General features: G+C 34.1%; 1 protein-coding gene across 1 annotated transcript in view; it reads right to left on the bottom strand.

The window, feature by feature from the left end:
* Tet2 (tet methylcytosine dioxygenase 2) overlaps positions 1-14,307 on the bottom strand; it is a 137,034-nt gene that overhangs the window by 21,044 nt on the left and 101,683 nt on the right. Inside the window, exons 7-8 of the mRNA XM_026404656.2 lie at positions 4,708-4,858; positions 3,268-3,357 (exon numbers count right to left, since the gene is read on the bottom strand). Coding sequence (XP_026260441.2) covers positions 3,268-3,357; positions 4,708-4,858 — 241 coding nt within the window. The remainder of the gene's footprint in view (positions 1-3,267; positions 3,358-4,707; positions 4,859-14,307) is intronic.

The following is a 14,307-nucleotide window of genomic DNA, read 5'->3' as shown; positions in this document are numbered from 1 at the left end:
TGTTTGAGGCAAAGTGTCAGAGGACAGTAGAGATGCGTCAGAGATATTGTGCAGCATGAAGATACACACGATGGTCTTAAAAAGAAGGAAACTAAGTGTATAGCACCTGTCACATCTTAGACATCAACACTGAACCAAGAGGGACTTCAGTTGGTTGGGAAAGGCAGAAGATCCCCAGCAATCCTCACTCACATGGATACCTGAAGCATTTGCTGCTGGAGAAGCCAGTGGCTTAGTCTGGGGAGCTGAGTTACCACATGGCTGCATTCACCTGCCTGTAACATGGGAAATGCCTACAGTGTCCATCAGAAACTTTATATGACCCATCCTCCATCTCTGAAAGGAGCTTGGTGGACATCTGAGTAGTCTGTCTCCTGGAGCTCCTCAAAAGACACTGATGCACCCCCCAGAAACCGACAACCAATCACTCTACTATAGACACGTCATCCCCACCTGTGCCCACAGTGATGGCTTTACCCTCACATGACCCATAGGAGCTCCACACCCAGAGCCAGATCCAGTGCCCAGAGCTGTGAACAAACCAGCCTTGCCTAAGAGCTACATCCCAACAAGTAGTTCATACTTTCTGAAGGAATCTAGATTTGATGTAATCCTTATCAATATACCAATCATGCTCTTCAGATAAGCACACGCAAAAAAACATGCCTAATATTTGTAGTCCAAAAGATCCCAAATAGAAAAAACAAATCCAGGGCAAAATTATCAAAGCTAAAGATGTTATATATAGTACCTGACTTGAAAACATAGCACAAAGCTAGAGTAACCAGAGCAGTATGGTTGCTTGCATAAATAGATTGGAAAAATAGCGTCTTTTCGAACAATAGTGCTGGGAAAACTGGATATCCATATGCAGAAGAACAAAATTCAACCTCTACACCATATATAAAAACCAACTCAAAATGGATCAAAGACTTGAATTTAAGGCCTAAAATTATGAATCTACTAGAGGAAAATATAGGGTTCAAAACGTTTCAGAATTTTGGTCTTGACAAAGATATTATTTTGGTAGGATCCTAATAGCACAAGTAACAAAAGCAAAAATTGACAGGGATTACAACCTAAAAAGTTCTATAGATCAAAGTGAAAGGACAAACTGTGGAATGGGGGAAAATATTTATAAGCTATTCATGTGATTAATTTCCAAAGGAAATTAAGAAATACAAAAATTTAAAAATTGAAAATGGGCAAATGACCTGAATAGACATTTAACAAGAAAGTTAAACAAATGGCCTACACATGAGAAAATGCTCAACACTGATGATCACCAGGAAAATGCAAAAACAAAGCCACAATGAGATATCTCACACCAGTTATCAAAAACACAAAAATTAATGTGGTGAACATTCTGTGTGAAAATGGAGATTAGTACAACCATTATAGAAATTACTATGAAGATTCCTTGAAATATCAGAAATAAAACTGCCCTACAATCCAGCAATCCTACTACATGTGTACATACACAAAGAAATTAAAATCTGCATCAAAGAGAAATCTGCACTCTCATGTTTGTTTGAACACTATTCATAGTAGCCAAGATATGGAATCAACCTAGGTGACCATTGATGGAGAAACAGATAAATTGTGATATAAATATAGAAAGGAATATTATTCAGACACAATTAAAAGAATAACTGTGTCATTTGCAACAAAATAGATGGAATGGGAGGGCCATGCTAAATGAAATGTCAGGCACAGAAAGACAAACACCACATGTTTACACATATGTGGAAGATAAAAAAGTTGATCTCAAAGAAGTAGAGAAAAGAAGCATGGTAACCAGGGCCTGGGGAAGGTGTAGGGGAGGAAAGGAGGGAGGGCATGGACAGTGGGCATAAGGGTGCAGTAGCCATATGTTCTTTAACATGATAGGATAACAATGATGACAATATGTACAATTACTGTGTCATAAAAATATGTTCTAGAATTCCATCAACCCTTTCTCCTCTTGATAATGTCTACTCTGCAAAATTTCTTTAATTCTTACATATTAAAATATTTCATCTCCTTCCTATGTTTTCCTAAAGCCCAAATCACCAATGCTAGCCTAGGTTTTTCTTCTGATTCTTTAGTTAACCTAGAATCATGTCAAACCAATCATGTCAAAAGTAAAATTTAATCATCTTCCCTTCTCTTACCAAAAACATACTATTCCTCACGAATTTTTGGTACTGGTTAATAAAACCGTCTCTCCAAATTCTGTTGCTTGTTCTTACAAAGAATGAGAAATTATATTTCTTTAAGACCTTAAAAATCTCTTGACCAATTATAATAGCTTCTTTTTCTAAGTTTCCATATCAGAAACATAATTTGTCTTGTTGAATGATCTTTTTAAAATGACAAACTATGCCCTCCTCCCTCATATCCACCACATCCTCGAAACACCTCAATGGTTACTTCTAGAATTGGGTCTAAAGACCTCTGTTTAGATATAATGTCCTTGAAGACCTCTGTTAGGCATTCAAGGACATTATATTTATACTTTTTATTACCTCAGAAATGTTCATAGCCCTATTGTTTCTGTTATTTCATCCTCCAGTTGCTATTTCATATGTCTCCATCTCCCTTAAAAGGCACTGCTTATCTTTATGTCCCCAGTGAATACCCACTGTTTGATTTCTATTGTTGATGTTGTTATTGAAACCACAGAGCCTTAGAGCCTTTTATACCCTTTTGCTTAAGTAATGAAAAATTTTTGAACAAATCACTTAGTTATCTTACTATAGTAGCCTAGCATACAAAATAGGCCACCCCCCACCCCAGCCAACCCATGGTTTATGGAGCCAAGGCCAAACAAAAGAAGAAAATATGGCAAAATCTAACATATCTGGACATATATATGTTAGACATATGTGACACTACATCTCTACTTCTGGGAGTAATCTGAAAGTGTACAATACAGTATATTCATAGCTTCCTATTTCAAGAGCTTCTGTGAAAATAATTAATGTATGATTAATTGAGGTCACATAATTTTGATGTAATCACAAAACTCTGCTTAAAGAAGCAAAATTAGTCATGTGAAAACAAGGTTAGTAGATAGAACACCTGAGGCTTAAAACCTCATTGTTTTTAAAGTTTAGAAGATCACAACTCTTTTGGATCATATCAGAAACAGAACACTGCAGCACTTCCAAGAAGGAAAAAAGAAAAATAAGGGAAAGCTATTTCTTTAAGACTATTTTTTATTTAAATGGATCAATAATAATGAGGCAGTTAAAATCATTGCCAATAACTGTTTACACTTACCTGATTATTATACGCATCAGGTGCAAGTTGCTTGTATATTGGTGCGATAAGAGTTGACAGGTTTTGAAAATAAGCCTCTAGTTTCTCTTCCTGTATAAAATAAACCATTTGACATTAAATTCTAAATCTATTCTCTACACATAAGAACGCTATTAGTTATATTATTGCCCCAAATATTGGACACAAAACAATGAATGGTGCCTTTCTTATCAAATAACTAAATCATCTTAAAAGTATGGACACATCCAACATCACCTATTTTGTGCTATGAAATAAGTAGCTATTTGGATTTTTTGTTATATTAACTGAATTTCTACTAGGCATGTAGATAGTTGATGTTTTACATATGCTACGCTACCCTATGCTGTGTGTGTGGGGGTAGGTTAAGGAAGCCAGATATTATAAAGGGGTCACATTTCCACAGTCATCATCCAATCATTTATTGAAAGGATTTGTTTGGTTTACTTTGTCTATTCTCAATCCCTATTTTATAGTGTTTATAAAGAGCAAGTCAAGCTTTGCTCCAAAGAACTAAAAAGTACTGAAAATTTCAATTGTGGATAAAATTCTCAGAACTAGAATGTGTTTTCTATGAAAAAGTTGATAAAGTTTACTTGACAAAGGAAATGCTAACTTATAATCCTACCATCCAAGTTTTTCCAAATAATATGCTTTTAAAAATGGTAGGTGATAATACTTGGCTATTCCATTCGAACACAGAAGTTCTCATTTCAGATTATTGTGAGGGGCGTTGTGGGGGGGAGGGAGAGAAAGAAACAGGGAGCGACAGAGAGATATACACACTTGACAGAGAGGTGAACTTTAGAAGGTGGGCAGTTTCTGTGCAGAACTTGAGAGGAGGGGGTTTCCCAAGCATCTTCTGGATTGGGTTTACGTGCAAATTGCTTAAAGTTATAAACCTGTATGAACTAGCCATGAAAAACTTTCAGAGTGGAAAATTGCTACTTTTTATCAAGTTTACTAAACACTTTCTTCTCTTATCAAACAAAAGAGGATGCCCAGCATGCTTAAACATTATATTATCGAACACATGATTGTTTGAAAAATATACCATGATTGAATTTTATGTTCACTTACTATATATTCAAATAAAACTTTTAAATTATAAGAACAACCCCCCCTGGTGTACAAGTGTGTATTTTAATTGTATTTAAAATCTGAAAGATAAGGTAGAGGAAGTGAAAGGAAAACATTTTTCATATTCAATTGCTAAACATATTGAGGGTTTTCTAATCCTTTAATTAGCATACTGTAGACTGCATGAACCAATGGCTTCAACAAGAAATCAAGGTTCATTTGATTTACCTGAGATGAAATTCCCTCTGCTAATGAGACTGTAACAATATATATCACAATTTACCTTACCCATGCTCATCAGTTTCCTAGAATGAATAGTTTATAATCAGGAAATAAACCAACCTCTTTTGGATCATCCCCAAGTAGCTTAAATTTCCTTGGAATCTTGCTTCTGGCAAACTTGCATCCATTATAATACATACTCCATGAACAACCAAAAGAAAAGGAGGCACCACTGGTCTTTGGATCTAGCCCCTGACAGGCACATGTTCTCCTAAAAAATTAAAGGATCAAGTTCAAGACTATGAACAGCATTACCTAGGTTGCCAATCTCATAATCTGGGTGTGTATATATAAAATGAATTTGAAAATAAGTCTAATAACTATTAACCTGAGGCATAATCACAATCGCAATTGACTTTAAAACACAATTTATGGGTGAATTATTCTATCACACTGTTGCTTGTAGTTGTACTTAATTTTCATTGAATACCATATTCCATTTGCCACAAATTAGCTAAATCTACCATTGATGGGAATTTGAGTGCTTTAGAGTGTTTAGCTAAAAGCATACTATTACAATTGTAACAGCCCTGGTCAGATATATTTTAATAACAATAAACAAACAATCCAAAGTATAAACAATAAAACAACCTAGAAAACAGGACTTAAGTAGTCTTATGAGTATTAATGTTATTTTGACATTACTCTGTGTATAGTGATATAAAGAATTGCTTAATGTAAATAATCTTTACTAGAGATAGGAAAAAAACAGCATAAACCCATGATATGAATTAAAAACTTTTATTTCTAAAAAATAATTACTTCATGTGTCTGCCTAGTGAAATGACATCTCAGTAAAAAAGTTCACATGTAGATATATTGTGATTTCCAATAAAATGTATATAGGTTATTTTTAAGAATTTGTCATTGATGACCCTAAGCAACCAAACAGCTGGTAAGGAAAAGTTCTTTTAATTTATTAGTATTATTTCTATTAATTTATCAGAATTTCAGCTAATAAATGCAGGAGAAATTACACAAATAAACAAAAATTCCAATACATGAATGTTCACAAAAATGTCAGAATAAGGATCTTTGAAAATTCCTCCATAAAGGAGATGAGTACTGGAAAAATTTGTCATAATCAACTTTTTCAGAAATCTGGAATTAATAAAAATCTTATAGCAATATACAGTGTGTAATTAAATAATAGTAATTGGGGCTGTAAATCAGTGGTAGAAGGCTTACCTAGCATGCATGAGGCCTTGAGTTTGTTTCCTAGCATCACAAAACCAAACAAAAAGCACCAGAATTTCAGTAAGAGTCATCTTTGTGGTGTTTGAACCTTCCCTATTCTCATTCTCCCGAGGCAGCCTTAAAAACAGCTCATTTCATTTCATGATGAAGATCAAGCAGGCTGGCACTAGGTCACCAAATGAGTTCTATAACCTCTAAAGATCCTTTCCCAAAGTGCTGACATTATTTCACCTATTTAGTAGTTCCCAGGAAGAACTCACTAATAAGGTTTTCTTTAATATGACTTGGAGCTCACTTAATGTGAATAGATTTTTCCCACCTGAAGGCATTTGTTGAAAATAATCAGAGGCAACTGTTGAGTACTGGCATTGCCTGACATGGTAACAGCAAAAAAAAAAAAAAATAAATAAAAATAAATAAATAAATAAATAAAATAATAACGATAACCAAAAAAGGTTACAAGTAAAATTGGAGATCCAGGTATAGTTCAGCAGTAGAGTGCATGCCTACCTAGCTTGCACAAAGCCCAGGGTTTGATCTCCAACACTTAAAGAAAAAGTAAAGCATGGAAAATTTGGTATTCATAGCTTTAAAATGTTCCAATATATTCCTGGGAATATGGAAAGCCATATGCACACAAGGTAGGGTTCTTTGCATGATCACGAAAGACCTGAGGAAGCCTTCAAACCTCATCACCATCTAATCTTGAGACCCTACACAAGCAGAAAACGAAGGGTAACACAGTGTCGTAAACATCTTGGTTGTGCGTTGAATGCCTGCCCTACCACACATAAAGACTACTACAGCAAACACTGACTTACTGGATTTTGGCACCTAAGAAACTGTCTAACCATTAACTGGCCATTAAGCTGACCAAACAGAGACATCACAGTTACACAAGAAAGAGAATACAAGGTTTACAGAAACAATACAAAACCGTCATAAGGCAAATAAACAGAAATCAGAACTAATTCATGGGATGAAGGGTAGTGATATTTCCAAAGTTGCATTATTCTAAAATGTCCAGTTTTAACAAATAAGGTCCATACAAAGAAACAAAGTATGAGTCATACTGAGGAATAAAAGTTAAAATGTCCTGGGGATGTCCACTAGACCAATACTTTATATCATCTATTTCAACTATGTGCAATAGTTTCTTTAGTTCTTTCTATGTTCCGGTAACTAAAAGGGAAGTAGAAAAACACTGTTGCCTACCATTTATTGATTCTTGATTTAATTCTTGCACCAAAGGAGTCTTATTAAGGAAGTTGGGGCCTAATCCCTCATGATGAAGATTAGGGCTTACTTTTTCTTCTATTCGACATAGGGTCTCTGGTTTTATTCCTAAGTCCTTGATCCATTTTGAGTTGAGTTTTGTTCATGGTGAGAGACAGGGGATTAATTTCATTTTGTTCCATATGGATTTCCCAGCACCATTTGTTGAAGAGGCTAGTTTTTCTCCAATGCATGTTTTTGGCACCTTTGTCTAATATAAGATAATTATAATTTTGTGAGTTAGTCTCTGTGTCCTCTATTCTGTACCACTGGTCTACCAGTCTGTTTTGATGCAAATACCATGCTGTTTTTGATACTATTGCTCTGTAGTTTCTTCTTAGCAAAAGAAACAATCTGTGAAGTGAATAGAGAGTCTACATCTTGGGAGCAAATTTTTACCCCTCACACATTAGATAGAGCACTAATCTCTAGGGTATATAAAGAACTCAAAAAGTTAAACAACCAACAAAAAAACAAATAACCCAATCAATAAATGTGCCAAGGACCTGAACAGGATCATCATCTCTAGCAACTAGAGAAATGCAAATCAAAACTACTTCAAGATTTCCTCTCACTCCAGTCAGAATGGCGCTATTATGAACAACAATAAGTTGGCGAGGATTGAGGTAAAATGTACACTCATACACTGCTGGTGGGACTGTAAATTGGTGCAGCCAATATGGAAAGCAGTATGGAGATTCCTTGGTAAATTGGTAATGGAACCACCATTTGACCCAGGTATTCCACTCCTCGGTCTATACCCAAAGGACTTAAGAACAGCATACTACAGGGACACAGCCACATCAATGTTTATAGTAGCTCAATTCGTAGTAGCTAAACTGTGGAACCAACCTAGATGCCCTTCAATAGATTAATGGATTAAAAAAAGGGCATAAATAGTATAAATGAAGTGAAAACTCATTAGAGAATTAGCAGATCTGAACAGGAGGGAAGTGGAGGAAAGGATCTTGAAGCTACATCAAATGGAATCTTTATTTATTTATTTATTTATTTATTTATTATTTTTTGCTTTTTAGTTTTTTAGACTGAATAAAAGAATGAAACAGAGCCCTGGAGAGGTGTGGGACACTATAAACTGTAGGGACATATTTATTATGGGAGTCCCAAAGTGTTAGAGCAAGAGTAAGGAAAAGAGAAATAATGACTGAAAATTTCCAATGTTTGTGAACATTAATCAACATGTTCAACAAGCTTAACTATTTCTATAAAGCATAAACTCAAAGACAATCCTGCAAACAGCATAAACTGCTGGAAGCCAAGACTAAAGAGAAAATCTCAAAAGCTGCAAAAGACTCATGTATTAGGTAGTCATGGTAAGATCAACAGTTGATGACCCACCAGAAACAATAGAGACCAAAAGGCAGGAGATTAAATATTAACATAAGGGAACTTTAGATAGGACTAAGAAGCTCTGGTATGAATAACAATCATACAGTATCTATCTCAAAAGACTAGTAGACAGGATTGTGAATGTTTTCACCATAAAGAAATGACAAAGGTTTGAGGCTATACATATGCTTAACCTGTTTTAACCATTGCACAATGTATAAATGTATCAGACATCAAATGATATCTCATTTAAATATACAAATTTTGTTTTTTATGTATCATTTATAAAGTGCTACCAGTAAAACACTATAAACAAAGGATTTTATATCTTCAGAAATGGCTAATAAATTAAAACATACTATAATAAACTGACATTTTATTGTTATCAGGTATGCCCTACAAAAAATCCTGTGTCCTTCAGGTTGCAAGGAAATAACACTAGGCAGAAACCTGAATTGTATCCAAGAACTTGAAGAACACTGGTAAAGGTGATTACATAAGGAAACAGAAAAGACAATATGTTTGTGTATGTGTGGCTGCATATTTGAAACTACTTTTTATCCTATCTTATTTTAAAACAATTGCCTTAAATAATAATTTAAAAACTATGTTAATGTGTTTATACAATATATAAAAAAGTAACTTGACCAGGCACGCTCATGCATGCCTGTAATCCTAGTTACTCAAGAGGATGAGGTATGTGGTAGGAGAATCAAAAGTTCCAGGCTAGCCTCAAGAGAACTTAGTGAGACCCTGTCTAAAAAAATAAAAAGAACTGGAAATGTAGCCCAGTGGGAAAGTGTCCCTGGGTTCAATTCCAACATGAGAAGAAAAATAACTTCTATGATGTAGGAACAAGTTTTCCTTTTATTACTGTAACTAATTGGTATTATTCCAAACTTAGTTGTTATATAGTTAATTCCAGGGCCATAAGAAAATGACTCTAACAAATATAGAAAAAGAAATAAAAAGGGAGCTAAAATGGTACACTAGAAAATATTTACTGAACACAGAAAAGGCAGTAAGAGAACAATAGAGAAACAAAGACAAAAAGGCAGAAGTAAATTCTACCTTATCTGTATGGATATTAATGCAATTAAAAGGCAGACACTGGCAAATAGACCTTTACGTGACTAAATTATATGTTCTTTATAAGAGAAACACCTTAGTTTTGAATACACACATAGCTAAAAGTAAAAGGACTTTTGTGTGTGTGTGTGTGTAAAGTAATGCAAATAGTAGCAAAAATTAGAATGCTTGTTTAGCATGTGCAAGACCCTGGGTTAAGTCTCCAGCATTGAAAAAAAAGAATGTATTGAAGTAGCTACACTAATATCAAGTAAAATAAACCTTAAGATAATATTACCAGAGGGAAAATAGGCACATTTTATAAAGGTCAATCCATTAAGATGATATAACTTTTTTTTTCAGGGTGGGGAGGGGGATGCCGGGAATTGAACTCAGGGGCACTCAACCACTGAAATACATCCCCAGCCCTATTTTGTATTTTATTTAGAGACAGGGTCTCACTGAGTTGCTTAGCACTTTGCTTTCGCTGAGGCTGGCTTTGAACTCATGATTCTCCTGCCTCAGCCTCATTACAGGCATGTACCACCATGCCCGATAAGATGATGTAACTCTTACAAATATATGTACCTAACAAAGCACAAAAATAAATGAAGCAAAAAAAAAATGACAGAATTAGAGAAATACACAATTTAAGATTCCATTTACAGCAATGGATAGAACAATTAGTTGAACAAGGAAAAATCAAAAGCTGTGAAAGTGCTACACACCAAGCAGACACACAACCATCAATAAAACACTCCACCCAATAACAGAAGAATACACATTTTCTTCAAGTGTACATGGGCCATTCTCCAGGATAGAATATATCATGTTCTCTAATGAAATTAAAATTTAAAAACAGGATACTACAGGGACATAGCCACATCAATGTTTATAGCAGCACAATTCACAATTGCTTAACTGTGGAACTAACCTACATGCCCTTCAGTAAATGAATGGATAAAAAAAAAATGTGGCACACATACACAATGGAATATTACTCAGCAACAAAAGAGAATAAAATCATGGCATTTGCAGGTAAATGAATGGAGCTGGAGAAGACAATGCTAAGTATAATATGAATTGTAATGCATTCCTCTATCATATATAAATAAAAAAATAAATAAAAATTAAAATAAAATAAAATTGGTTAAAAAATAGTGAGACTGATAAATACAAGATTTAAATAAAATTAGAAATGAAGAAGGAGACACTACTACTAACCTTACACAAATTAAAAAAAAATTAAAGGGAACACTATAAAAACTACATTTCACCAAATGAGATAATGCAGATGAAACAAAAACATCCCTATAAATATAGAGTCACAAACTATATATGATGGAATGAGGTGGATATCATTACCCTAAATACATGTATGAAGACACGAGGAAAAAAAAAACTGACGAGGGAAAAAAAAACTGACTCCAGAATAGAAAGTCTGAATTGACTTAAAAATAAAAAGATGAAATCCACAATTACATGAACCCCATGGTACTTCCAGTTTCTGATCTGGCATGGAGGAAGTTTAGAAGTTGTCACTTGATCTTAACATGTCAAGAGTTAAAAAAAAAAAAAAACTACAAGAAAATAAAAAACAAAATCACTGCTTAGATGCGTCAGAAGTGAGGTCACGGTCCTGCATATTGGAGAGACAGGCAAATAGAAGGAAACCCAAGGCAGAATCCTCTGTGGGATCCCAAGCTGGCACAGGAAAAGCTTAACTGTAATTGATGAATTGCTAGAGGCTCAGGGTGGGCAACTCTGAGAGCTGAAATCTCTACCGCTATCCATTAGTATGTGGACCTAAAACTTTTGTTGAGTTTTTACTCTAGGAAAGGGATCTGGTTTTCTCAGTGAATGCTGGAAAAACTCCATCCATGCAGACAGAGAGGGAGAAAGGAACTGTTCTGGAAAATGTCACACCATTTTATTCTTAAGATCTGCCCTAAGGAAAAATGAACTGGAGTCTAGACTGCAGGGGTTTTACCTGTGCATTGACCTGGAGGAAGAGGAATACTCAACACCAGCACACACTAGCCTTCCACATGTAAGAAGGGAAATACCAACTCCACTACAACAATCAGAGATGGAAGAGGGACTATAACTCCAGACTCCATGGACAGTAAAAGAATATTAAGAAATCTATGTCCACAGATTTGATAATCTAGCTGAAATGTACCAATTCCTTATAAGACACAATCTAGCAATATATACAAAAAGAAAGACAATCTGAATAGGCTTCTATATATTAGAGAAATAAAATCAAATTAATAAAATAAATTATTAATAAATAAAATGAAATTAATAAAATTCCAATAAAATTAATAAAAATTAATAAAATTAATAAAATTCCAATATAAAAAGCACCAGATTCTGATGGGTTCCTAGGTGATATCACACTTATATTTTAGGAAGATGTTGTACCAAATCTCTACAATCTTTTTTATGAGACATACGTAAAGGGAGAACCTCATAATTTATTTTATGAGTTGTGCATTTCTTTAATATAAAAACCAGACACAGTGCTCACAAGATAATTTTAGACCAATATCTCTCATGAATATGGGTGTAAAAGTCCTCACCAAGTAGCAAATTGTATAAAAAGAGTAATATACTACAACCTAGTGAAATTTGCCCTACATAGAGCAGATTGGTTAAAAAATTGATAATCAACTAATGTAGTTCATTGCATCAACAAGCTAACGAAGAAAAAAACACATGTTCACATCACCAGATGCAGAAAAAGCACTTGACAAAATTCAGTATCATATCTAATCAATAGATCAGAATACAGAGGCCAGAAACAGACCCATGTAAATATAGCTAAGTGCTCTTGGACTAAGGAGCCAAAGCGATACAATAGAGCAAAAATATTTTGCTATTTAACAGATGGCACTTGGACAAATACATATCTCCATTGCAAAAAAAATGTGAAATTATTCAGACTTTTCAGTTGTTACAAAAATTAACTCCAAGTAGATCTCGGTCCTAAATGTAAAAAGCAAAACTATATAAAACACTTAGAAGATAACACAGCAGAAAATCTAGATGGAAAGGATAAAATATTTTCAAAATATTTTCTGATACAAGACTCTTGTCCAAAAATACACAAATAATACTTGTAAATAATCTGGTTGTAAAATGTGCCAAAGACCTAATAAACACCTAACCAAAGATGATACACAGATTAGAATAAATGTATGAAGAAATGTTTCACATCCTATGTCTTTAGGCAAATATAAATTAAAGGAGTATTCTAATGTCATCTATTTGAATGGCTAAAATTCAAAACACTGACAATACCAAATGATAGTGAGGATGTGGAGCAACAGGAACTACTATTTACTTCTATTGACAATGAAAAATGGTTGTTACTGTGGAAGGCAGTTTGGCAGTTTCTTAACAAAATTAGTCATGTTCCTACCATAAAATCCATCAATTTTGAATTATTTATCTAGGAGATGAAAACTTAGGATTTAACTGATATTTATAATACTGTCATAAATTCTTATGCTTATACACTGATGTTTATAACAACTATACTCCTAACTGTCAATACTTAGAAGCAATCCAAATGTCCTTTAGTACGTGACTGGATAAATAAATGGTAGTACAGCAAGACATATTTTTTGGCTCTATAAAGAAATGCATTAGCAAAACATGGAGAGAACCTAAATGCATATTATCAAGTGGAAGAAACCACACTGAATGATTCCAACTACATGACCTTATGGAAAAAGCAAAAATATGAAGACAGGTATTAAAGAGATCAGTGGTTACGATGGCAGGGGGTGAGGGTGGAGATGAACAGGTTGAGCACAGAGATCTTCAGAACAGTGAAACTACTCTTTATGATACTTAATGGTGGAAACAAGTCATTAAATACTTATCAAACCCACAGAATATTGAACACTAAGAATAAACCCTATCATAAAAACTGAACTTTGACATGTGTGAGGCACGGAGTTCAAGTCTCAGCATGACATATAAATAAACAAATAAAATAAAGGTCCATTGACTATTTTAGTTGACTATTTTACCTTTTTTTAAAAATTTCCCACAAAGAAATGTCCTGGGGTAAATGACTTTGTTGATGAATTCTATCAAATACCTAAAGATGAATGAACATTAGTTCTTTACAAACTCTTCCAAACAACAAAGAAGGGAACATTTCCTAATACATTCTATGAAGCCACCATAATCCTGACACTAAAATCAAAGACAGTACATACAACTATAGACCAATGTAACTCATCAATATAAACGTGAAAATCCTCACTAAAATGTTAACAGACTGAATCCAGCAACATATAAAAAGAAGTATACAATACGGCTGAGTGGGTTTTATCTCAGAAATGTAATCAGTCCAATAAACAAAAATTAATACAATATGCCATATTAACAGACTGTAGAAGAATCCCATGATCATTTTATTAGCTGCAGACACACCATGAGAAAAGTCCAAGACCCCCTTTTTTTTTTAATTAGCAAACCAATTATAGAGGGGAACTTCTGAACTTGATATATGGTACTATAGCTAGTACCATACTAAATATTGAAAGTAAGAAAATTGCCCATTGAAATGAGGAGTGGGACAACGATGTTTTCTTTTGTTCACTCTATTAAACATGTTTTGAGGTTCTAACAAAGGTAATTAGGCAAGAAAGAAGAAATAAAAGCATCTGAATTAGGGAGATATAAAACTTTCTATTTCTAGATGACATGATCTTATATGTAGCAAATCCTAAGGAATGCGCTAAAAAGACT

This window comes from Urocitellus parryii, chromosome 10, assembly GCF_045843805.1.
Source record: "Urocitellus parryii isolate mUroPar1 chromosome 10, mUroPar1.hap1, whole genome shotgun sequence".
Lineage (NCBI taxonomy): Eukaryota > Metazoa > Chordata > Mammalia > Rodentia > Sciuridae > Urocitellus > Urocitellus parryii.
Note: the sequence above shows the minus strand (reverse complement) of the source record. Positions and strands in the feature narration are given on the sequence as shown.